Raw genomic sequence first — 26,231 nt, 5'->3', positions numbered from 1 at the left:
GGGTTGAAGCTGGGTTTCTCCATCAAACCCAGACCCGCCAGTCATAGGCAGGCACCACGCCCGCTGGGCACTGTCACCTGGATACTGGGGATTTGAACTCCAGTCCTCGTGTTTGCATGGCAACTGCTTTAACCACTGCACGCTTCAGTGCTGCACGGGGGTGAGCGTTGTTAAGGTGCCTAAAGTGGCAAGTGGGTGTTGATGCGACACAGACAGGAAACTTGTCTAGGGATGTCACGGGTGTTGAGGGAGGGAAGAAGCAAGGAAAAGGAGAGTGAGGAGGAGAAAATAAGGAAAAGAAAGAGGGGCTTGCGGGAGAGAGAGAACAAAGTGGGAAGGAGGAAGAGAGGAGAGGGTACAGGGAGAAATGGGGGATGCGAGAGAAAAAGCGGGATGGAAGAGAGAAAGGAAGAAAGGTAGGGAGGAAACAGAGACGATAAAAGAAGGCAGAAAGATGTGAAAGAGAAAGGGAGAAGAAATCAAGAGAGGGAGGGGAGGAACCAACGAGGATCAGGAGCCAGATGTCTAACTGGGCCCGGACCAGGGCGCCAGGCGCTCGATGCGCTCGTCGCTCCGCCGTCGGGCCTCGACTGCGCGGCCCCCGAGGCTCCGCCCCGGCCCCGCCCCTCGTCCCGCCCGCCGCGGGCCGGGCTAGTGCGAGCTAGAAGGCAGCCGGCCGGCTCGGCGGAGGCGACATGTACCGGCTCCTGTGCAGCGTGACAGCTCGGGCTGCGGCCGCCGCGGGCCCAGCCTGGGGCGGAGGGCGGCGCGGGGCGCACGGGAGACCCGGCCTGCCCGCGCTGGGCCTCGGCTGGGCCGGGGGCCTGGGGCTCGGGCTGGGGCTGGCGCTCGGGGCGAAGCTGGCGGTCGAGCTGCGGGGCGCCGTCCCCGCCAAGCCCCCCGCGGACCCCGAGGCGGCGGGCGCCCCCGAGCCGCCGCGCGAGCAGGCCCCGCGCCTCGGGAGCCCGCACACGCCCGCGCCGCCCGCCGCCGGGGGCTTCTCCAGAGCCATCGAGAGCAGCCGCGATCTTCTGCACCGGATCAAGGTGCGGGCCCAGCCGGGGCGGCGGCTCCCGAAGAAAGACTTCCCTTTTCCCGACCGCCGGGCCGCGGGCTGACGCTCTCGGGGTTGCTCAAGCGGCAGCTGAGGTCACGGCCGCCGAGGGGACCGCCCCTTCCCCTGTGGAGCGGCAGCCGGGCGCACCCTCGGCGGGCACCGACCAGCCGGGCGGAATCCCCGGCCCCTGGTGGGCGGGGCCTGGAGGGCGGGGCCGCGGGGGCGGGGCCGAGGGGAGGCGGGGCCTCGTGGGGGCGGGGGCGGGAGCCGCAGCCTGAGAGCGCCTCCCTGTATACACAGACGTTCCTCTATTTGATCCTTTTCTGTTCCCTTAGGATGAGGTTGGCGCCCCTGGCATAGTGGTTGGAGTTTCTGTAGATGGAAAAGAAGTCTGGTCAGAAGGTGGGTGGAGCGAGTCTTATTTAGTGGCTCATTTTGTTCCTTGGTGATATAAAATACTGATTTTTTTTTTTTTTTTTTTTTACCGGCTGAAGTTGCGAAAAAGTGGCACGTATTGTAGAGACAATGTATCTGTAGAACAATCGGGCTGTTTTATTTATCACTGCAAAGGTTAAAAATGTAACTCACTGGGCTAGGAGGATAGCTCAGTGGAAATCGATTGCTTAAACCTTCATGTGTGAGGGTCTGGATTCAAATCCAGGAGTGAGTAAATAATTAAAATGCGACTCAAGTAAATGGATGTGTTCAAAATGATTTTGTCTCTTCTCCCAGTTTACTCTTTCTTTTGTTGTTTGTTTTTCGAAGAGATGGGTTCTCTGTGTAGCCTTGGGTGTCCTGGACTTGCTTTGTAGACCAGACTGGCCTCGAACACACAGAGATCTGCGTGCCTCTGTTTCCCCTAGTGCATTTATTGGTCTGAAAATGGAATGTAGGACATTCCATTAAATATCCACTAGCACATATTAAATAATACTTATGAGTAACTAAAATGTCAGTTTCTGCATATTTTTATTCTTTAATTCAGTGATTTTTTTTTTTTTATTCCCCGTTTCTGTAAAAGGCACTATACCAAGTACTAGGGACAAACAATATCCCTTGTCCTTAATAAGTTACGGTCTATTATTATTTTTACTAGGGAAAGTGTTGTTTGTTTCTTTGCTTAACAACAAAAAGCTTGCAGTAGCTCGGTCTGTGCCTGCAATAGGGTATAAGTTCTGGGTGTGTTTCCTTGTACCTCTTAAACCAAAGTGGTATGGACCTGTGATCCCAGTGCTCAGGAGGTGGAAGAATCAGAAATTCAAGGTCACATAGTGTGTTTCAGGCCAGCCTGAGCTCCGTGAGACCCTGAGCCCCACTCCACCCCCAAAGAGTCTTGGAGATAGCCTTTTCTATCGGTTTAATGATTAGTTTATCAAAGCACTATTTCTTAACATAACGTCTCCATTGTGAACAAATTGCTGCACTTCATGACCCAGGATTTGAATAAATGATATTTCAGGCATTATTTAAGGAAGGAAGTAGTTTTAGAAGACTTTGCCAGAAGCGGTGGGGTTTTGAAAACTTATACGACCGTTGAGTATTCTAATCAATATAGCTAATTTGTGAAAAATCTTAATAAGCCAGCCATGGTAGCATATGCTTATAACTCTAGCACTGAAGAGCTGAGGCAGGAAGTTTGAGTTGGAGGCCAACCTGTGGTACATAAGCAAGATCCTCACTCAAAAAGCATAGCGGGTGGGTTAGAGAGAGGGCTCGGTGGTTAAGAACACTTGCTGCTCTTGCAGAGCATCTGGGTTTGGTGGCGTTTAACTGTAACTCCAGTTCCAGAGGATCTGATACTCACTTCTAGCCGCTATGACCATACATCTTACTGTGTGAGCGTTTTACCTGCATGTACATCCGTGCGCCATGTGCATGCCACAGAGGCTAAACTTTACCACCAGAGTTCAGTCCCGGTTACCAAGACTACAGAAGGAAAGAACTGACTTTTGCAAGTTGTCCTCTGGATTCTGTATGTGCGTGTACACACATGTGCGCATACGTGTGCATACATACATACCAGAGAAGATTAGGAAAAGGGAGAGAGAGAGAATAAATGTAGTAAAAAGAATTTAATAAGTGCCAGCTTCCTAAGTGGGAGCTTTATACAAGCATTTTCACATTTACCATATTTCTTACATCTGCTTTGTACACTTTCACCCTGTACAGAAGATGGAAACTAAACTTTTTTTTTTTTTTACTAGAAGAAGCTTTTTAAAAACATCAGTGTATTGTTTTTCCTTTGGTTTTCCCCTTCATTTTATTTTCGGGCTATTTTAAAGAATTCATTGAGATACTCAAAAATGGAGAAAACTTCAATATGAGGAATTGTGAAGAATGGTGGTGTTTGCTTTAAAGGACATAAATTATTTAAGATGTGGACTAGCAAACATGATTCCACAGGTCCAGCTGTGACATGTGTCACCCTACTTCTGGTACCAAAATCTATATTAGTCAAGGTTCTCTAAGAGTAACAGAGCTCTATTTAGATAGAAAGTGGATTTATTAGAACGACTTATACACTGTAGTCCAGATACTTCAACAATGCCTGGCCATGAATGGAAAGTCCAAGAATCTAGGAGTTGCTTAGTCCATGAGGCTGAGAGTCTCAGCTGGACTTCAGTATATGCTGGAATCCCAACGAAGTAGCTCTAATGCTGGTGAAGGAATAGACTTGCTAGCAAGGCAAAGAGCAAAAGCTTCCTTTTTCCTTTTTTTTTTTTTTTTTTTTTTCCTGTGTAGCCTTTGCTGTCCTGGACTCACCTGCCTCTGCCTGGGATTACAGAGTGCTGGGATTACAGATGTGCACCACACGCCTGGCAAAAGTTTCCTTCTTGTATGTTCTTGTATAGGGTTCCAGCAGAAGGTTTGGCCCAGATTAGATCTTGAAATAATGTCTTCCTACCTCAGAGATCTGGATTAGTAGTAGATCTTCCCACTTCAAATTGGACAGAAATCCATAACAAGTGTTTCCTCTATTTTGGGGTTTTATTTAATTCCAGAAGTAGTCAAGTTGATGACCAAAGATAACCATCACATCACCTCTAATTCCAGACAGAAGCAGGAGTATCTTGAGTTCAAGGCCAATCTGAGCTATGCAACAAGACCCTATCTGAAAAACAAAAACATGAAAAGAAGTATAATCATCACGTTGTTAAGCTAAGAAAAATTAATAACATCTGAAAATATCAGATGGGAAATTGTTGAGTACCAGGTGAAACTCGGTTCAGCTATAAACTTAAATCATTAGGCTTACTATTGTCAGTATTGGTAAGACTCCCACCCCCCAGTCCAGTTAAATATCTCCTAAGAGTGATACGCGGTGTGTTTTAACTAATACAATTGCAGTGTCAGACTTTTGCTCTATTTCCCTTGAAGGTTTAGGCTACGCAGATGTAGAGAACAGAGTTCCCTGCAAACCAGAAACGGTCATGAGAATCGCAAGCATCAGCAAAAGCCTCACCATGGTGGCTCTGGCCAAACTCTGGGAAGCAGGGAAGCTGGACCTGGACCTCCCGGTGCAGCACTACGTTCCCGAGTTTCCAGAGAAAGAATACGACGGGGAAAAGGTAGTGACACTCACAGTTCGTTTTCCCACTGGTATGTTACACTGTTTATACTGGAATTATATTCTAAATATTCAATAGAATCCTTTGGTTTCTGTTTTGTTTCATAGATTTCTTTCTCAATCTAGATGATAATCTATTGGCTACTTTTCTGTAATTTAGAGGCATTTTCCCAGCAGCAGTTCTGAGTGGAGACCATGAGTCTTTGTTCCAAGGCTGTTGTTGGCTTGTTGTTGGCTTGTTCACTTGTTGGCTATTGTTGTACAGTTTACCACTGTAACTGAATGTTTATGGTTTTTGGGTTTTGTTGTTAGGTTTCTGTCACAACAAGATTACTCATTTCCCACTTGAGTGGAATTCGTCATTATGAAAAGGACATGAAAAAAGTGAAAGAAGAGAAAGCTTATAAAGCCCTGAAGATGATGAAAGGGATAATGACATCTGACCAAGAGAAAGAACTGAAAGAAAAGGGAGGCAAAAGTAGCGAAAAGAGTGACTCGCCTAAAGCGAAAGCCGAGCAGGAGAGCGAAGCCAGATGCCGGAACGCAAAGCCTGGCAAGAAGAAGAATGATTTTGAACAAGGCGAATTGTATTTAAAAGAAAAATTTGAAAATTCAATTGAATCCCTGAGGTTATTTAAAAATGACCCTTTATTCTTTAAACCTGGTGAGTGCTGACTCCCTCTCCTAACACAGTTGTTACTGTTGAAGTTTCTTTTTTTTTTTTTTTTTTTTTTTTTTTTCAGAAAATCCAAGATGTAGTTATTCTGACTGCTTTTAGTGAGGTTAATGATTGTAATGTGCTCACATAGCACCTGCATTGTATGTGCCTGTGTGCGTGCCTGTGTGTGTGTGTGTGCGTGTGTGTGTGTGTGTGTGTGTGTCTGTGTGTTTGTCACATATGGGTATGCACGTGCCTGTGAAGTCCAGAGGATGTCACCCCTCAGGAAGAGTTCACCTTGCTTTTGTTTTTTTATATTTTATTCATTTGTTGTGATGTGTGTGAAGGTCAGAAGACAACTTTCAAGAGTCAGTTCTCCTTCCACCATGTGAGTGTCCCAGGGATTGAATTCAGGGCATCAGGTTTGGCAGCAGCTCATTGACCTGCTGAGCCATCTTGCCTCCCTCCTAGAGCTAGGATTGCAAGTGCCATCACCTGACTTTCTTATGTGGCTTCTAGGGATCGAACTCAGGCCCTTCTGTTTGTTTTATGAGCACTTTCCCACCTGAGCCATCTTCTGTAACAGCTTTAGCGTCATGGAAGGCTACCTGGCCATGGAAGATTCCAGTACCTAGATATTCATGGGAACTGTGGAGAATGATGGAATAATAGTTCTCCAGGCAAAGCCTGGCGCAGGCAGAGAGGCAAAGGTGCTGCTGTCGCATCTGTTCGTGGTTGGCATGTAAAGGGTCAGCAGCCTGTTTGTCCCTTAGGAAGCCAGTGTTAGTCAACTTATCTTCCAAAAGCTAATCTATGAAAATAATTGTTTTTTCTTTGAGACAGCGGCTCACTTGCGTGGCCCAGGCTGGCCTCAACTATGATCCTCCCGTCTCAGTTTCCCAAGTGCCGGGATTATAGGTGGGTAGCACTATGCTTGCCTTTAGCTTTATTTATATATTTTTTAAATTTACCATATATTGATGATTTTATTTTGAAAGTCATTCATAGGACTGGAGAGATGACTCAGTGTTTAAGAGCAAGCAGTTCTCAGCACTCATGTCTGGTGGCTCATAGCTACCCGTGACTCCAGCTCCTCCTGGGAATCTCAATATTTACTCCCCTTCCCATATACATAAATTTAATATATATAAAAGATTATACTGTGAATCAACATTATTACAGGTGTTACTAAAACTAACAATGAAAATATAATTATGGATTTTGTATTTAAAAATAAAGTTTTTTACTGATTTTTAGTATAGATTGTAAAATCTTAAGAATTAAAAATCCAAAGTGAACCATATGTGTATGTATATTTATATTTAAGTATCTATTTGAAACAAAGTTTTTATGCCTACATACATTTTATTAAAATAACTCATAGCCAGGCAGCATAGCTAGGTAATAATGGCACACACCTCTGATCCCAGCAATCAGGAAACAGAGGCAAGTGGATCTCTGAGTTCAAGGCCAGCCTAGTCTACAAAGTGAATTCCAGGCCAGCCAGGGCTATATATATATATATATATATATATATATATATATATATATATACACACACAAACACACACACACACACAGGCAAGCACGCACACACACACACACATATACACACTTCTCTGTAACTCCTGGGACTTGTAATATCTTAAACAGTAGGATGTATTGAAGAGAATAAGACGTTTGACCAAAGGCTAGCTGTGTGTTGCTATGCAGATGGCCACTAAAGCTTTCATCAGGGCAAATCTGAATTCAAGGGCAACCTGTGACTCAGGGCATCCTCCCCTTGGCATTCACAACTTTGGGGCACTCGATAGCCAGAAGGAAGATGCCTTTAGGTGTACTTTTTGGAGAAGTAGCAGCTCTGAGCCCTGATGAACTCTAAAGCTCTACATAACGCTTGACAGCCCACTGACTCAGTAACGCTGCTCTACCCTTTCAATATTCCAAATTATATGATAGAATTGTTCTGTCCTCTATCCATAAAAAGACACCCAAGAGCCTGTGTATACCTCTACACATGCCATTGCTCTTCTCTTCCAGGAGTTTTAGCTTTTGCTGTACTGGCCACGGCCTGTTTAAGGTTCATTCATACTTTCCATCTCCCCCACCCCCAAAAAGACAGTTGATGGAGAAGTCAATTGGCTTTTTTTCCACCTTTCTATTTCATTGCCAATTTGAAGGGTTTTGTTTTGAGGTGGCATATATTTGCTTAGTTCATTTTCAGATAAAAGAGCAGAGTCATACAACTCTGCAGTACCGTGCTGATCATTGTGTTCTTCTGTCCAGGAGCTGGCCCGATATTTAGGAGGCTGAACCAAGCATGGACATTACAAAGCTAACCAGTGTGTTGGCACATTACCCGGAACCTATTTTCAGATGTTGAAGTAAAATAGTAAAGCTTTAAAAGTTTGACTGTTTTCAGTGGAAATATATTTTGCATATGTTTGAATAATAATCAAGCATTTTCTCCCCCTCTCCCCATGCAATGATGTCTCAAGGTAGTCAGTTTTTGTATTCAACGTTTGGCTATACCCTGCTGGCAGCCATAGTAGAGAGAGCTTCAGGATATAAATATTTGGACTATATGCAGAAAATTTTCCATGACTTGGACATGCTGACAACTGTACAGGAAGAAAACGAGCCAGTGATTTACAACAGAGCAAGGTAAACAGACGTCTGCCGTGTCCAGCTGTGTCACATCTTAACATTGTGCTGTCAATTTAAAAATCAGATTGTTCCTGTTTCCATTTCAACATCAGCTTGCCACATTTTTGGAGCTTTTCTACATGTCTGTTTTTCATGAGTGAAGTGAAGGAAATAAAGATGTCTGTAGTGCCCCAAGATGCTCAGCAAGTCAAGCATGGTGCCTCACACCTGTAATCCCTGCACCAGGCGGATCACAGCAGTCACTGTGATTCCAAGACCAATCAAGGCTACAGAGTGGGTGTCACGCTTAGAATGAGGCTATCACACAGGGGAAAGAAGAAAGAAAGAAACTACCATGGTTGAGGCACCTAAGTAACTAAGCCAAATCTCTAGCTATCATATACATAGACAATTTGGTCTTTAAACATCTTTTCTTATTGTTAATGTTACGTTTACCTATTATTTTTTCATTACTTTAAATTTATTTTGAAGTAACTCATACTTAGAAAAAGTTGCAATAGTATAAGAAATTTACATAGACCTGTCACCCAGATTCTCCACATTTATTTATTTATTCTATATTTATTTATTTATTCTATATTTATTTATATATTTATTCTATATTTATGTTATCTGTATGTTGGTATTTCCTGAACCATTTGGAAATAAGTTGCAGAGATGGCATTTTTTATTCAAAAATGCTTAAATGTGCATCTTCTACAAATGAAGATATTGTGCAGTGGTTTAATCAAATCTTTATTCCAGTTAAGACTTTTTTCCAATTTTCCCAGTTGTTCCAGTAATATCCTTTGTGACAGACACTCACACAGCCCATGTGCACATGTCTCTGGCCCAAGGACTGTCCAGTGTCCTACACTTCATTTATTTGTCCTGTGTCTCAGAAGTTGCAGCTGTATAAACTTGTTCAGTTAGTGCTAACAGTGTTTTGGCGGCTTTCTTAAGGTAGTGCCAGGTTTCTCTTTCTTCCTTTTTTTTTAAAGATTCATTTGTATTTTATTTATGTGTGTCTGTGTGTAGGTATGTGTAGAGTGTGCAGTTGACACAAGATGCCAGAAGAGGGCATTGGATACCTGAAACTGGAGTTACAAGCTGCAAATGGGTACTCCAGCCCTTCTTTGCTTTTCACATTTATTGGTTGGAATTCTATTAGAAGAAAATATTTTTCTCTCTTGTTATCTGTATGTTTATTCACACTAGTATGCATTTGTAGGTTATTTTGATCAATGAGTTATAATCTGTCATTGCCATTATATGGGCAAATGGTTATTAGATTGCATATATATATAGTATATAATTATTTATGTGTATGTGTGTGTGCTTGCATGAATTTATGTGAAATGTGTGTGCATGTGCTCATGGAGGCTAGAAGAAGGTGTCAGATCCCTTGGAATTAGAGTTATATGCAGTTGTGAGCCTCCTAATTTGGGTGATGGGAACTGAAATAATTTCTTCTGTAAGTGCTCTTCGCTGCTGAGCCATCTCTCCAGCTCCCTATATGTGTATATTTTTATTTTTGGATTTTTGAGATTTTTGAGATTTTTGGATTTTTATTTTTGGATTTATTATGTAGTCCAGACTGGCCATGAGCTGAAAATCCTCCTATCTCAACCTTTTGAGTGCTGGGAACAAAAGCATCTAATACTTGCACATTTTTAATCAGGGCTATAGTTGATATTCTATATGTTAATAATGAAAATTAAGGTGCTCATGTATGTGTGTTCATTGGGTTAGAATGAGGAATGTGCTCTTAACTATGGGTTCAGTTTTTAAAAATAAAAAGACACTTATTGAAATATGACCAACCTAAAATTTTAATCTAATTTTTGTGAGTAAACTTTGGTTTGGTTTGGTTTTTTGAGACAGGATTTCTCTGTGTAGCTTGGCTGTCTTGGACTCACTTTGAAGAGCAGGCTGGCCTTGAACTCACAGAGATTTGCCTGCCTCTGCCTCCCAGAGTGCTAGGATCATAGGTGTGCGCCACCATGCTCAGCTTTTTGCTCGTAAACTTGTAAAGGCGGTTTTGGAAGAAAACTTTGGCAGCAACTAGTATGAGTTTTCCAGTTGTTTCTGTTGTGTTAATATTTGATGTAATAGAAATATAGTGCATTGAAATTTTTTTTTTAAAGTTTTTTGAACAGGTTTCTCTATGTCCTAGAACTCACTCTGTAGACCAGGCTGGCCTTGAATTCACAAAGATCTGCTTGCCTTTGATTCCTGAATGCTGGAATTAAAGGCATGGACTACCACCACCTGGCTACATTGAATAATTCAATTGTTAATTTTTCTTGCATATTTATTTAAAGGGCCTTATTGACACTTTCAAAAGAAAAAGATAAAATTGTGGCACTTTGGGAATTTTTAAGCTTCATTTTACCATCTCCACATTAGTTTTGTTCAATCATATATTGTTTTTGCTAAATTTTGTTTTGTTTTGTTTTTCAAGACAGGGTTTCTCTGTGTAGCCTTGGTTATCCTGGACTGCTTTGTAGACCCAGGCTGTCCTTGAACTCACAACTATCTACCTGCCTCTGCTTCCCCAAGTGCTGGGATTGTAGCTGTGTGCCACCACACCCAGCTAACTAAATTATTGTTTTAAGTTACTGTCTTATTTTAAAAAATTAAATATTCATTTCAAGTCAGTCTGTGGCCTAGAAGACACACAAGAAATTAGGTTAACAGCAGGGAATGAATTTTAATTAAAAAAAAAAAAGGCCTGTGGTTCTTAAGTACTTGAGACTCTCGGGGTTTGAGATAACCTCGACTGAGTGTTATCTGTAGGGCTAGCCTCATGCTCTACTGAGAAACCTAAAAAAAAAAGGGCAAATATAAATGCCAAGGTTTGTCAGTTAAATCCAAAGAAAGATTATGTAGTGCCAACAGCATACTTGTGTGAACTTATTTTGACTTAGATCTAATTGAAAATGAGTATCTAGGTCTGTATGTAAGGGGGAGAAGGACATTGTGTGTACTGGCTGAGCTTGGCTTTTAAAACTGTGTGTGTGTGTGTGTGTGTGTGTGGTGTGTGTGTATGTGTGTGTGTATGTGTGTGTGTGGTGTGAAGCCCATAAGTGTTTGTGCAGAAGCCAGAGATTCGGGGATCTTCCTCCACCTCTCTCGACCTTACTCCCTTGAGCTAGGCTCTCTTCCGGAACCTCAGCCTGCCGCGAGCTCCTGGAGCTGCCTCCGGCCCCAGCCTTCACTGGAGTTGCAGGCAGCTGTGGGCATACTCACTTTGACATGAGCAGTGAGCATTCTAACTCAGGCCCTGGTGCTTGCACAGCAAGCCCTCTAATGCACTGGGCTGAGCTATCTCCCTAGCCCAAGCCTGTTCCTAATCCGAACATTAAGGCTCTGTAATTGTACAGACTATAGAACAGCTATCATTTACTATTTCATACTCAAAAAATCAAAATATAGCATGTGATGGTGAGTTAGTTTCATTTTAGCTCTCAATCTTTGAAAAGCTACAATGGATTTTTAATTTACTAGAAGAGTCCTTTCAGTTCAGAAGTAAAAGGTATGTTTGCTTATTTGTTCAGACTTTTAAAAAAAGATTTTATTTTATTTATAAAAATTATGTGTGTGTATGATTGGGTATTGCTTTGTTCATGTTAGTCAGTGCCAATGGAGGCACAGGAGCTGCAGATCCCTGGGGCTGGAGATACAAGAGGTTGTGAGCTTCCGGACACGCATGCTAGTGACTGAGCTCTGGCCCTTTGTAAGAGCAATATGTGCTGTTACTGCTGAGCCATCTCTCCAGCCCTGATTTGCTTGGATTTTGGTAGGACCTAATGATCTTATCTGAAAGTGGTAGTTGGTTCATTTTAGTTAAACATGCAGCTGATATAACAGAAGACACTAGTGACTGGTAGCTCAGTCATTAGAGTGTTTGCCTAGCATGCATGAAGCCTTGGGTGTACATGCCTCAGCTCCTCATGAAACCAGACATGCCAGCACAGCCTTTAAACCCACCACACCTTAGACATAACAAGTCTGAGATCAGCTGGGCTACCAGAGACTTTGTTTCAAACAAACAAACAAACAAACACAGGACACTACGAAATATTGCCTCTACTTTGTTTTTGTTTGATTTGATGGCGTCTCTATTTAGGCCTTTAAACTCAACTGTGATTCCTTTTTTGTATTTCAGGTTTGTTCCGTTTTGTTTTGTTTTTTTGCTGTGTTTGTTTGTTTTGTCTCTCTGTGTAGCCCTCATTGTCCTAGAATTCACTATGTAGATCAGGCTAGCCTCGAACTCAAAGAGATCAGCCTGTCTCTGTTTCCCAAGTTCTGGGATCAAAGGCGTGTGCTACCATGACAGGCTGCTTGTAATATTTTTTTAAAGATTAAAGACACTAGGTTTGTTTTGGGGGGAGGGGCTGTAAGAAAAGGTAATCTTTTAAAAAATATATACCCAGGCCAGGAGTAGTAGCATATGCCTTTAATCCAAACACTAGGGAAACAGAGGCAGGCAGGTCTCTGTGACATCAAAGCCAGCCTGGACTACATAGTGAGTTCCAGGACAGCCAGAGCTACATAGTGAGACTCTTCTCCAAAACAAACAAACAACAAAAACCCCACAAAATATGTACCCAGAAAAGCTTTAAGTAAAACTTTGTAACCATATTTTTTTCTATTGGTGCATTTGTTATAATGCTCTGACCAATGCTTTTTACAGCTATTGAGTGAATTTGTGTCTCCTTTGTCATGTGTGTGTGTGTGTTTAATATATCACGATTGAGGCAGAACATGATGATACACAACCTCTTTTGGTAAGGCTAGAGCCTGGGCTACATAGAGACTCTGTCAAACAGAAAAAAAATAAATAGTGATACTTAAGGTTCATCACCTGTTTAAAGTATTTCTTCGAGTGTCTTACACCTCAAAACACTAATTATTTTTCGGTAAGGAAGAGAGGGATGGAATTCATGCTTAGCTGACTCCATTATTGTCCTGAATAAAACTTTCCTAGGCTTTCCTAGATGCAAGAATAGGAACAGGGATCCTGTGTAGGTGATAGACGATGCTGATTCTGTAGAGCGAAATACACTCAGTCCATACAGTAAATGACAGAAGTCGAAGCCAACACCCATAAGAGCAGAGTGAACACTTTTGCCTCCGAAAGGAACTCAGTTTGTTGGTCCATTGCTTATTAGGTCTTGTTCGTATTTTCTGTTGGCACAGTACTCTTGAAACAAGTGCAAACCCTCTGGTTTCCTAAACTGATGGCCCAAAACAAGTTAAAGGAGTCTGTTTTGATACTACAGATATGGCCTTACCTTCTGTTTGTTTCCTGTGTCTTTTAGAACTAAGTGTTGTTCTTGTTTAGCTGACAAACCAGCAGGCTCAGTTTAAATGTAGATGTTTTTGGTTTTCAAATATTCACTGAGTTTTTATCACTATTCACATCAAAATCCCCCTTCAGTACTCAGATATAATGATAGGGGCCAGAGCTCCCCAGATAGAACCAGGTCAGAGCTTCCTAGGAAATATGTCTTCCTCCCGGAAGTCAGGCCAGGCTGAGACCCAGGGTGTGGCCTGTGCCTGCGCTGCCGCTACTTGCATGCAAAGACATCGCCCCTTTTGTAGCCGCTGCCTCCTCAACAGCAGTGGAAGTCCAGGCAGTTCCTGATCTGGTTCTGGCTTGGGGAGGGGCAGTCAAGACCGTCACTGTTGTGGTTCTTGATTTCCGACCTCGGCATGGTGCTGACTAAGGGCGCCGCAGGACCCTTAGCAGGGGCGCGCGGAATGTTGATGCAAGCGTTAGGTGCGGCTGCTTTCCACAGTCGCAGTCTATGCTGCGTGATGTATTTTGCTGTGATGCGGATGGAACCCAGTGTCTCACCAGTGCCAGGCAAGTGCTTTGCCATGAAGCACAGCTCCAGATCCAGATAATACGCATTTTAAAAATTTAGCTAGTTTCTAAGCCTCTCACACTAATAAAAAATGAGTAAAATGTAAGTGCTTTGAAAAACATTAAGAGGTGTTTTTTTAAATGAAATATTTTGAATTTCTAAATTTGTAGTTGTGCATTCCTGTAGTTATACAATGCTGCTCTTTTGCAAAATTGGAGAATTCTATGAGGAGGCATTTGTCATCTGTTATCACCCCGTTAGTTATTCAGTTACCACAAAATACTAGTAACTTTCTCAAAAATTTGTGTGTTCCAGTTTAAAGAAGGAAGTCCCTAAAACCTGAAAATAGTTCTGCTTACAGTTCATCTGAACAAAATTCTTTTCTTTCCGTTTCGTCCACGCAGAGACAGGGTTTCTGTGTGTAGCCTTGGCTGTCCTGGACTCGCTTTGTAGACCAGGCTGGCCTCAAACAGCAATCTGCCTGCCTCTGCCTCCCTGAGTGCTGGGATTAAAGATGTGCACCACCACTCCCAGCACAAAATTATTTTCATAAAAAGCTGATTTGTTTTCTGTCCAAAAGGACTGAGAGATGATTATTTGTTTTTATGATTATGTGATAGGTACTCGGCCTACATCCATGCGTGTATACTACATGCATGGCTGGTGGCCGTTGAGGGCAAGAGAGCTCCTGAAATGAGTCACAGACAACCGTGAGCACCATGTGGGTGCTGAGAATCAAACCCAGGTCCTCTTCAAGAGCAGACAAGAGACTGGCTGTTGGAAATGATAGAATAATTTTTTTCTTCTTTCTGCAAGAACTTGAACATTTTTGTAAAGTAGGGTGCGGGAGTCAGAGCATAGAAAGTCCTTCATGATCAATCCCGTCCTGTGTCCACTCCTCCAGCCTTTCCTCCTGCTGCTTCCACTCGAAAGCCCCTCCTTCCGCCAAACCGAACCACCTTACTCCTTGAGGTGGCCTCAGTCATGCTGGTACAGTACTGGTTAGGTTTCTCAGGTCAGTCTTTCTGGTCAGTCCGTAACCTGTTTCTCAAGAAGTGATCCAGGTCCAGCAAAATTAGCACCATCTGGAGGCTTGTAAGAAATTGGGATCTGAGGTCCCTCCCGAGACCTAATGAAGCAAAAGTTCCTTTTAATAAAAGTCTCCAAGGGCTGTAGCCTCAGCAAATTGTAAATACACTGTCTAGTAAATATCTGATGGAATAGTTGATGGTCTGGCAGGGTTTGGAAGAATTCATCATTGGTGGGACTTTTCCTTACTTCACAGTACATTTAGAACCTCAGTACTACCTCTGATGAAGACCACTGGTTGTGTTACAGGCCATGGAAGGAAGTGTGGATTTTATTCCCATTGCTCTGGTAAACACCGGAGGCTCTGGGCTGCGTATTGTGGCTTCTGACTGGACCGTGGATTTCCAGGAGAGAAAATAGTGTGAGAAGTGTAATCAGTAAAGTCAAGTTTTAAGGGCAAAACAAGGCAACCACAGGTGCAGGGGTGGAAGCTAGGTGTAATGGCAAACATCTGTAATCCATTTGGCAGGCTGAGGCAGGAGAATTATGAGTTGGAGACCAACCTGGGTTACATAGTAGACACTGCCTCAAAAAACAAACAAACAACAAAACCCTGAAACACAAAAAGATACACATGTAGAATTAAGCTTTTTAAAAACTGCAAGAAATGTCTTAAGTAACTGCAGACGAATGAATGATGATGGAGGAAATAGCATTTGTAGATGAATTCTGGCTCCCTTTGTGTGGTGATGTTCTCCTTAGAGCCAGTGTGGGTAGAATGTGGAATGTGGAAGAGACTGAGGGTAACTGTTACAGATGGACCAGGGAGTAAGCAGGGGAGGAAGCTTTAACACTGCCAAGGGCTGGAGATGTGGCTCAGTGGTAGAGTGCCACCGACGGTGTGCCAGGCCCTGGGGTGTATCCCTAGCACTGAACCAACCCACCAGCACTAGTGTCCTGTAGTCAGAGCATAGTGATGCCATTAAGCTTTGCTATATGGCTTTCTACTTTGCCTGGTTAATAGAGACCAAAGAGAAAGGGATTTGGTACTGATGTAGTACAACAAGGAATGAGACAATATTCTACTGAAACCATAGCCAGCATGGCTGAAATAACTGATGCCATGGTTAGAGCAGGAAAAATCAGGAAGAATCCAAGGACTGAGAGCTCAGGAGAAGGTCAGAGAGTTGGTGGAGGACAGAGGAAGGGCAGCGATGTTCCATGTTGGAGAGTTGGGGAGCAACTGATTGTGACAGGAAGGAGTTTCTGAGTTCCGGATGTCAGGATGAGATTGAGGCTGACTGCTGCTAATGAAGAGTGGAGTGGAAATGGACTTCCAGACAGATCATTAGAGGAAGCAGTGAGCAGACTCACAGCCGGAGAGCACAGCTGCAGTGTGGACATGAAGGAAGGCCCTCCATGAGGAAGGATTTGTCTTTTGTTCTGATTTGTGGTTTCACTGCTTTTACCTAATGCCCTGGGGCCTCCTCAGAGACCACAGAGGCCTAGAGCTGAGGCCTGTCCCTCCTTCACTCTGCATCAGAACAGCACCTGGCTGTAAGAGAGGCATCGTAGTTGTTACACATAGGTAAGCCACGGCTGTTTCTTAAGCTGAACCTTTATTTCTTATGCGCCCATCGGAAATACGCAGAGTGCTTCATACACATGACCCGGACTCTGCATGGAAGGACTGTTAACCCCAGTCACAAAGTCAGAGTCTAAAGTGGAGGCACAGCCTGTTTTAAATCCAGCTCTGCTACTGCCAAGCCAAAATATTTACAATAGCACCTACCTCCAAAGAGTCTCCAACAAGTGAATCCGTATCTTACGCTTATTAAAATGACCTGACATACAGTACTAACTATATAAATAGATGTTTACCAAAGTGATCATAGCATAAGGTGAGAATTGGGATTCTAACTGAACTTTGCTGGACCTAGCCTCTCCCACAGTCTACACGAAGTACATGGCATTTGAACGCTACTTTTCCAAGAAATCCAGTCTCGAATATCAGTCTTATTTCTAAACACCCTAATATGCTACAAAATTCATTTTTGGCACGCGATCCTACACTAAGTCCAAGAACTAGGAATATCTACCCAATATAAATATTAACCTGATGCATGGGGCAAATATGTAGTATTAATCAGTGAATTGTTGCAAGTATTAAAAGTTAGATACGCAAAAAAGGAAAAAAAAAAGCGGTAGATATGCTCAGTTTGGCAAAGCATGCCAACAGAAAAAGATTCTGTGCTTTAGTTCCTTAAGTAGCTTACCTAGCCAGTTGTCGTTATCATTTGAATTATACTGAAGTTTGGCTAGCTGGTAGTTGTATGATCATCACATGCCACCTTATTTGCACACATTCCTATTCATTGTCATGTGTAAAGCCGATGATACTAGACTATTAAAATTTTAATGACCGTTCTTACTTTATTTTAGATTTTATGTTTACAATAAGAAGAAGCGTCTCGTCAACACACCTTACGTGGATAACTCCTACAAATGGGCAGGGGGTGGGTTTCTGTCCACGGTTGGCGACCTTCTGAAGTTCGGGAACGCAATGCTCTACGGCTACCAAGTTGGGCTGTTTAAGAACGCTAATGAAAATCTCTTACCTGGGTATCTCAAGCCAGAAACAATGGTGATGATGTGGACCCCGGTCCCCAACACAGAGATGTCCTGGGATAAAGAGGGCCAGTACGCGATGGCCTGGGGCGTCGTCGAAAAGAAGCAGACCTACGGCTCCTGCAGGAAGCAGCGGCACTATGCCTCGCACACTGGGGGCGCCGTGGGTGCCAGCAGTGTCCTGCTGGTCCTTCCTGAAGAACTGGACCCCGAGGCTATAAACGACAAGGTCCCCCCACGAGGAATAATTGTCTCTATTATATGCAACATGCAGTCCGTTGGCCTCAATAGCACTGCATTGAAGATCGCCCTGGAATTCGACAAAGACAGAACCGACTAATCCTAAATGGCGCAGGTCCACAGTGAGCCTTTCGTTCTTTGAAATGTTGATGTTCCAAAACGCATACAAACTTAAGAATACATTTGTAATAGAGTACAGTTAAATGTGGAGAATTATGTACCTCTAATTGCTTAATTTTGTAACTGCCTTTTTATTGGACAATTAGTTCTTTACACTCAGGGAAATAACAGTTGTTTCTACTTTTTGAAAAAAAAAAAAGTGTTAACTCTTGAAATAAAATATTCAGATAAAAGAAGCTACTTTTTTGTTTTGGGGGTTTTATTTTTTTCTTTCTTTACAGTCTTGCTGTATAGCATAGACTAGCTTTCATCTTCAATCTTCCTGCTTTATCTTCTAAGAAACTGCCCTACAGATCTGAGCCACCAAACTTGGCTAAAATATGTACTATTTGAATAGAGGAGGTATCATGAAACAGAAGGCCATAAATATTGACCTTTTAATATTTTAACAGTGAAAACATTCATAAAAATGCATATGTATGAATCTATATATATATCCATAAAGATATTGCAGCTTCAAAGAAACGTGTGTCATCTCACCATTCCTGAGGCTCCGGAACTGAAGAGTAATAGAGCTGGGTGGGTCTTGGGCGGGGTCTGTAAAGAGGTTGCAGACAAGGTATGGTATCTGTCCCAAGTATCTCTGGGACTGGAGGAAAAGCATCCAGGATGGCCGGCAGTCAGTCCTTCACAAAGGGGCCTCCCTACAGGGCTGCTTGGCTACTTATGCCATAGTTGTGGACTTAAGAGCAAGTTAAGGAAGAGGAAGGATGAGAGTGAACCAGAGTACAACACAGCAATCCATCGTAGGGTACAAGCTGGCCAGAATTCACTGTGCCCATTAGTCTGTACCACTGTGACCAGATATCTGTCAGAAACAACTGAGGAAAAGGAATGTTTGCATTTGCAGAGTTGCTGTCCATTGTGGCAAGGAAGGCATGGTGACTGGAGCAGCTGGTACAGAAGAGGTGGTCCTGCACTGTCACGTGGCAAATTCTGTTGGTCTAACAATCACAGGTCAGTGCCGAGGACACTGTAAACAGGGGTGAAGACCGAGAATCCCTGGAGCCACCTTGGAGGTAGGCTTCACAGATAGCTTACTATAGTGCTCACTCTGGGATACTTTGCTGCAACAGTCACAAATGATATATGCTGGGGATTACCTATGTACCAGTGGAGACAGCAAAACCCAAAGATGTCAGTTTTTATGTACTTTATGAAATATTTTTTTCTGTCTTTCGTAAACCCAAGTCTAGTTCTTCACTTTCGTCTTTATAATAATAAATCAGTATCCAGGTTGTGTGACTTCTGGACGGCAGCACATCTATTTCTTCTTTCTGGCATGTAAAAGGTAGGTGAGATCCTATGCTGTAACCCCCGTGCTGAGGAAAAGGAGGCAGGCAGGTTTCTGAAGGTTGCTGGCCTGTTAATCTCACTCGTCACTTAGGACTAGGCTCAGTGGGAGATTTTGTCTCAAAAGCTAAGGTGGAGAAGGAAAGAATATGACACTGGGCTGACTGCTGGTCTCCACAAGCACACTCACTTTTCTTACCCAAAGCAGTTAGAAACAGTTCTGATACATTTCCTTATCTTAAGAAGGGGTCTTTCTCCAGTGACTGACCCTTATTCAGGAAAAGGCACAATCTTGTCTTTTGTGTTTTTTTGTTTTTACTGAAACTTGTCAAGGGATGTGGGGCCGGAGAGCTGTACAACTGGGAGAGAGCCAGTTCACAACAAGAGTGATGTTGAGACATGTCCAAACCCCAAAAATCTCATTCTGAGACCTGCAGGAGTAGGACTACTTCCTCCCTGCTCTGGCCTGCATGTCCCAGCTGTACCTGTAATGTAGCCTGGTGGCCAGGCTTCAGGTTAAACTTCCTTTCTTCCTCTAACCAGTCCAGCAAGCACCTGGAATTCCTCTTCATGCAGATGAAGCATTCCCAGCACCTTGGCCCCAGCCAATGGTGTACTCTCACCCTGAAAAACTCCTACCTACTCCCCAGGGTTTATATAGCCTTCGTTTCCACTGAAAACTTGTCTCCTGAGAAGGCTATTTCTTCCACTTTCACACAGAGATCCTGACTAACCCACCCAACCTGGCTAGGTTTCACTTCCTCCAATTCAGCCCAGTGTGGAATGGTGCCTAGATACCCTGAAGGGAAAAGCAGATTGGTGGGGGTGGAGGGGTAGCGGCACAGGCTCACAAAGGGAGATCCTTGGCTACAAATGATTTATTTTTTTTACTAGTTTTGCATTAAATTGATATTATGTGAAAGTAAAAAAAAGGGGGGACACATATCCCCAATAACCAAAATGTAAACGTCCTATTTTCTCCACTTAAACATAATAAAGCAGAAAAACTGAAGACTTTTCTTTTTTAACACCTAAAGCCCCATTCCTTTTGCCTAGCAGGGAACAATGAGGACTGGTATGTTTCTGCCCATTTTGTTGTCTGGCACTTTTCCTTATGTAATACATACTATTGCTACCCCATGGTATACGTTTTCCATCTTCCTCAAATTCCAGACTGCTGTTTGTGATGGAGCTTATACAAATCCGGTAACCCAGTAACTGCTATGAACCATCAAACTGTTGCACGCTATACTGCACCACCCCTTTTTTGTTTTTCGAGACAAGGTCTTCTCTGTGTAACATCCCTGGCTGCCCTCGAACTCCGTATGTAGACCAGGCTGGCCTGGAACTTACAGAAATCTACTTGTCCCTGCCTCCCAAGTGCTGGGGTCAAAAACGCGTGCCCCCAAAGCAACATCGTGGGTTGGATCATATGACACTCTGTACTATGAAAGAAGCCACTTGAATATAGACAGTTTTACATAAGCCTTGTTAACATGGCAACTCAATTTTTTTAGCATCTGATATTTTGACTACACAGATGGGAAATGGTACAATTGTTTTTACTTAATAATTATGAAATTAGACATATTTTCACGTGTCCTTTGATCTTTGAATTTCCTCTCAAGTTTCCACATAGTTTTCTTACTCAGACCAGCAAAAAAGTATTTAAGAACTGACCAGGTGTGGTGGTGCACACCTTTAATCCCAACATTAGGCAAAGGCAAGCAGATCTCTTTGAGGTCTGCCTGGTCTACCAGGACAGCCAGGACTACACTATATAGAGACCCTGTCACAGAAAAAAAAAAAAAAAAAAATTATAGACATACTCACAGGATAGGGAATAACTGGTGGACTCTAGAATTCTAAGGTAACAACATTGTTTAACAGCCACAATTTCCTCCGGTCCTCTTGGACAGTAACTTCTGGTGCAGTGTTGACTTTGACCTGCTCCTGACCTGACAAATGTGGCAGTTCTGTCCTGCTCCTACACTTTAAGGAACCTTCCAGCTCGCCTTCACGGTCTCAGACTATCCCACTTCACTCACTGAAGACACTGCTGGCTTACTCAAGAAAACAAGATGTCCTAGACAGCAGTTATTGTCAGGCATAACTGAAACCATGCTGGACCCAACTCAGCTTCATCTCCAGTTAAAGCTGTGTAAGTGAAATTTGATGAGATCAGCGGAATAACCAGCCAACTTACATAATCAGGAGAAAAAAAAAAATCACCGTCTTAAGCCATTAGACTTGAGGGTGGCTTGTCTTACTGTAAGTAGTCAACACAACTGTACTTTTGTTTGGCAATGAGAACATGTGGAGGAAAATTCAATTTTAAAATACTTCTATTTTGAATAGACAATTTTTTAGCTAAAAACAAAAAAACACCATTAGCAAAACACTGATTTTGTGAAAGTCATCATGCTAAGCATTTTGCATGTCACTTTATCTCCAGAGTTCTAAAGTACAATTGTCCTTACCTTTCCTTATGTCACAAACCAAAGATCACTACAGTTTGATTCAAACCTAGCTGTATCTGACTCTGGCGGCTATTTTGACCATTATCTTGTCTTCTCATGTTAAAAAGAAAAAAAATCTAAGACTGCCCAGTCCAAAAAAGTTAAACTTTGTAAGACACAGTTCTATCAGTTAAGTTTAGCACACTCAGTCAAATCAAAATATAAATAGGGGCTGGGTGCCTGGGCAGGGTGGTGGGCACACACCTTTAACCCCAGCTCCAATCTCCTGCCATAGACTAATCAGCACCAAAACCATATCCCTAAGAAATATTTAAAGGTAGGCCTTAAAGGAAATCTACAGGGCTATTTTTCCCCTTTCTGGAAGTACTGGGGAATTGAACTAGGATCCTGGGCAAGTGCTCTACCACTAAGAAACAGCCCCAGTCCTAATTCTTTTCTTTCTTAGGTGAAGTTTTAATACACAAGAAAACAGGATCTGGTATAGTAGAAAATGAGCCAGATGCAAAAGAAATTGAGAAACTTTGCTATTCTGACAATACCTTTGAAACAAAAGTCAAAGAACATTTAAGCATAGTTCAAAATAGCAACATCAAGGTTTGACAGAATTCTGCCTATACATGTGAAATGGAGCTGTAATACCCTAAAAAGATAGATTACACTCAATGCAATTTAGAATGGTCCCAAAGTCAGATATTTAGGATGTGTGCACTCTTGAAACATGACCCTAACCAGTTAAAACACAGTTTAAAATGTTTAAACCAAGATCACACAACTAAATATGTAGCATACTCATGTGTTTTTTAAAAAAGACAAAAAGAAAAGGCAGGCAAATTTGTCCATAATTAAAACTTTATTGAAAAGCTGACAGCAAAATAGGAGGTCACTGTTGTATACTTTATAAAATCAAACGTAATTACATTGTCTTGGTAGAGTAACTGAACTTGATAAGGCTTGCTGTGAAAAACACAAATTCAGGAACTTGTATAGCTGATCAGTGTTGCTTTCTTCTAAATGAACAGCCTGCAAAGGAATCAGAAGAGTGTAATAAACATCTTACTCTATCTTTGGTCTGATTTCAGTGGCAAAAGTACTTGTTAAATATAAGTTTTAGGAATCTTAGAGTAGATTTAGGAATGTTAGATTTTAAGCAGAAAACTTTCTAAATATTGATTAACATAAATTTATTACAATAGCTGTTACATGTTTATTCTAACATGATCACAATGGTCCCTTGTCTGTCTTCTCAGACGTTAGAGCCCTGCCACAGATGTGCGCTGACTTCACCTGCTAGCACACAAGCCTCCAACATCACGGCATGAGATAAGCGCCAGCAGCCCTGCAAGTGCACATGAACAGCAGTATTACCTCATGAGCCCCCCCGCCCTCCCCTTTTTTAGTTTTGGTTTTGAGATAGGTTTTCTGTGTAGCCCTGGTTGCCTTCAAACTCAGATCTGCCTGTCTCTTCCTCCAGGGATACTGGGGTTAAAGGCGTGTGCTACCACACCCTGAACTCCTACATGTCTTATGCTGACTTTGGACCCTGATCTCACCCAGTCACACCAAACTGATATTAGATTTACTGCTAACTCACTTCTAATTCTCCCAGGGAAAACATGGAATTTACAGCTCCATGAAATATTGTAAGCAATTTCCCAGTATCATGGAATTGTAAATCTGAATGTATTATGAAAAACTATATACACACAATTATTTTTGTTAAAGTGAAGTTAGAATGCAAATTAGATTTTTAAATTAAGCATTAAATAGTTGTGGGGCTATTGATACAACTGAGGTATCTGTTCCTCACCTGACAAATTCCTCTTTTATGTATTAAATATATAGGAAACAAAATATCTAAAAATCTCATGGCTAAAAAAATCCATGTTGTTATGTAGGCAGTCACACGTGCTCACTACGACTTTTCGACTTTTTAATTTATTCCAAGTTAAGCACACATTAAAATTTTAAGTATTCTAATGTTGGAACAATAACTGCAGTCTTATAAGCATAAACTTAGCCACTTGAACTGGGGACTCTTAGAGAATAAAATTTATTTATTTTTATTTCATGTGTACTGCATGTATGCCTTCGTGAGAGCACTGGATGCCCTGGGACTGGAGTTAGAGACAGCTGTGAGCTGCTGCCATGTGCGTGCTGGGAACTGAACCCAGGTCTTCTCCAAGAGTGGCCAGTGCTTTTAACCACAGAGCCTTCTCTCCAGCCTACAACCAGGGACTCTTTAAAGAGCCCACAATAAAAGTTTTAAATCTCATTACTGGGTTATAAAATGCCAAACGACATACCCTCTGTGAGCCTGGCTTTTCCTCCTGTGGGCTGGCACAGCACTGTTGAACAGCCTACACAAAGAACCACTGTCTGAGCATGGCTGAAGACTGTTGTAATCTTGTAGCATCCTAGAAAGGGGAGCAGAAGCATACATTAAAAATTTGAAAAGCAGATGAAAACATGGTACCAGCTCTTATTTCTTGTTAATATGTAAAGTACATGCTGTTTATATAGTAAGTGATGTTTTACACATCTCCTGTAAACTCTGGTCCCTGCTGTAATAGCAAATCACAAATGTATCAAACTATTTTAGAAGCCACTTTTTTAAAAGGTGAAATAGTAAAACTTAGTACTCCTGAAACATTAACATTTCAGCATATAATAGGCACGTCATCTTTTTCATGTTGTATCTTCAGAGGTTAGTGTTTTAAAAACGGTCCCCATTTTCACTGGTCACGTTTTAAGTACTAAACAGCCACATATGGTTAAGGGCAAACACATCAGCAGTTTGAGACTGAAGAATCAACCTCCTTACGTTGCATCGTAAGAAAATTCATCATCTTAATGAACAGCTTGAAGACTTAAGCAAAATGTACCTTCACCTGGCTCCCATATGTTTCTAAGGATTGAGTACGTTTTTTTTTTAAATGCCCCTTGTGACAGACAATTCTGTGATCTCATTTCTATTCAACAGTGGATCCTGACTTATTAAAGTTTGGATCGTTTTAGGAAATTTGAAAGTTTACCTGGACATTTCACATCCATGAAGTAAGAATTTGGGCTCTGAACCAGCCGCTTCTTTTTATGTTTTTTCTTTTCCTCTTCCAAGGAAGGGTGTAACAGATCTCTAGCCAGCTGAGTAAGAAAGCATATTGTTACTGCTGGAGTCAACGCACATTGCTGGCGGATTTAACCACACGATGAACGCAAAGCAGCAGCAACAGGCACACTCAGCAGATGGAGAATTTAAGATGATGTTAACTTTTTAAAAACCGGACCACTTTCACCCACACTTTGCGAGTGCTTGTCCTGGGACTTTACGGCGCTTGGGGAGCATATGGCAAGTAGAACCCCCTTCTTAGATCGGCTGGATAGCCAGGAAAGCTAACTAAGAATGGGACTTTGGCCCAGGCCTCTCGGAAGAAGCACCGCAGCCGACCAGAGCAAGGCCGGGACGATCTCGGCACCGGGGCTCACATCAAATGGCCAGCACAAGGGCTGCGTGCTCGCCCGGGGGGTGGGGGTGGGGGGACGACGAACGTTGTCTGCAGCTGCAGGGGCCGTTAGCGAACAGAACGGCGAAGACCCCTGCGGGCTGGGAACTTGCTCCGCAACGGCCGCCCGCTCGCGCCCAGACAGGGCCCTCCACGCCGCGCCGCCCCGGGCAAGTCCCAACAAGCCCGCCACGCCCGACCCACGCCGCCAACCGCGGTGATGGGCAGGAGGCGTCGCGGGCTCAGTCGCCTGCCGCGGCGCCGGACCGACGGAAAGCCCGAAGGAAAGCAAGCTCGAGCCCAAAGTCAGACACTCACAGGCATGGTGACGGCTCCGCGAGCGTGGCCGCTCCAGAGTTGAGACGCTCCCTAGTGAGAGCTCGGCAGCAATTTCCGGGATAGAGGCGGCGGGGCGGAGTGGAGGGGATGCGGGCGGGGGCGGCCGCTCTAGGCTCCCGTCTCGGTGGTGCGGCTCCCGCCCAGACCGCTGGTCCAAGTCCACTGAGGTTTCTGCTTTAAACTCCGACTCCGCCCTGGACCCAGGCCGGGCGTGGGAGGCCACTGGGCCACTGAACTTTGGGCACTAAGCCTGGCCTCCCACGTTCATTATGCGGGGCAGGGGGAGCGGGGAACACACGGAAAACAGCAATAATTCACACACACAAAGATAAACACATAATTCAGATTTAAAATATGACACTGGGTTTAGGGATGTAGCTCAGTTAAGAGTGTTTGCCTTACATGCATGAAGCAGTAAGTTAAATCCCAACACCACTGAATAAATTAATATTAACTGGTAAGATCCCACTGAAGGGCTGTGAAACAGGCTCATAGCCGTGTGCATGGGTCTTTTAAGGAGTGGGACTTGAAGTCCTGCACAGGATAGGCTTTACCTCAGGTTTGCTTTGCTCTGAAATAGTTTTTAAACAAATCACATTTGTTGCTGTGTTTGATGCACCAAGAAGCCCTGTCTCAAAAAAACACATAGCTGGCACCTGAGAAAGAAACCTGAGGTTGACCTCTGGCTTACACACACACACACACACACACACACACACACACACACACACACACAC

The 26,231-nt window shown here is 43.1% G+C and overlaps 2 protein-coding genes across 3 annotated transcripts; one reads left to right on the top strand and one right to left on the bottom strand.

Annotated features, from left to right (window-relative positions):
- The first annotated feature begins 674 nt into the window (after positions 1–674).
- Lactb (lactamase beta) lies at positions 675–18,058 on the top strand. 2 transcript variants are annotated; one of them, XM_055597860.1, is made up of 6 exons: positions 675–1,046; positions 1,393–1,459; positions 4,436–4,626; positions 4,938–5,289; positions 7,782–7,947; positions 17,277–18,058. In XM_055597860.1, the coding sequence occupies exons 1-6, from the start codon at positions 696–698 to the stop codon at positions 17,800–17,802; spliced, it is 1,653 nt and encodes a 550-aa protein (XP_055453835.1). In that variant the 5' UTR covers positions 675–695; the 3' UTR covers positions 17,803–18,058. The 2 variants fall into 2 exon arrangements, with proteins under 2 accessions (XP_055453835.1, XP_055453837.1); XM_055597862.1 differs by lacking the exon at positions 7,782–7,947.
- Positions 18,059–22,486: 4,428 nt separating this feature from the next.
- Positions 22,487–25,571, bottom strand: Rps27l (ribosomal protein S27 like). The gene is made up of 4 exons (XM_055598828.1): positions 25,474–25,571; positions 24,688–24,796; positions 23,959–24,069; positions 22,487–22,675 (listed from the first exon to the last, which is right to left on the bottom strand). The coding sequence occupies exons 1-4, from the start codon at positions 25,477–25,479 to the stop codon at positions 22,647–22,649; spliced, it is 255 nt and encodes an 84-aa protein (XP_055454803.1). The 5' UTR covers positions 25,480–25,571; the 3' UTR covers positions 22,487–22,646.
- Between the last annotated feature and the right edge of the window lie 660 nt (positions 25,572–26,231).

The sequence above is a fragment of the Psammomys obesus genome, unplaced genomic scaffold (genome assembly GCF_907164565.1).
Source record: "Psammomys obesus unplaced genomic scaffold, mPsaObe1.curated_primary_1811, whole genome shotgun sequence".
Lineage (NCBI taxonomy): Eukaryota > Metazoa > Chordata > Mammalia > Rodentia > Muridae > Psammomys > Psammomys obesus.
Note: the sequence above shows the minus strand (reverse complement) of the source record. Positions and strands in the feature narration are given on the sequence as shown.

What these genes read in the sequence shown, in the direction of transcription:
- Rps27l (XM_055598828.1), bottom strand. An exon ending in CATGGATGTGAAATGTCCAG is followed by an intron (nt 24,070 to 24,687) that starts GTAAACTTTCAA and finishes TCCCCTTTCTAG; the next exon opens with GATGCTACAAGATTACAACA. An exon ending in AAAAGCCAGGCTCACAGAGG is followed by an intron (nt 22,676 to 23,958) that starts GTATGTCGTTTG and finishes ATTCCTTTGCAG; the next exon opens with GCTGTTCATTTAGAAGAAAG.
- Lactb (XM_055597860.1), top strand. Translation starts at nt 696, where the DNA reads ATGTACCGGCTCCTGTGCAGCGTGACAGCTCGGGCTGCGGCCGCCGCG. An exon ending in AAAAGAAGTCTGGTCAGAAG is followed by an intron (nt 1,460 to 4,435) that starts GTGGGTGGAGCG and finishes TTTCCCTTGAAG; the next exon opens with GTTTAGGCTACGCAGATGTA. An exon ending in AAGAATACGACGGGGAAAAG is followed by an intron (nt 4,627 to 4,937) that starts GTAGTGACACTC and finishes TTTTGTTGTTAG; the next exon opens with GTTTCTGTCACAACAAGATT.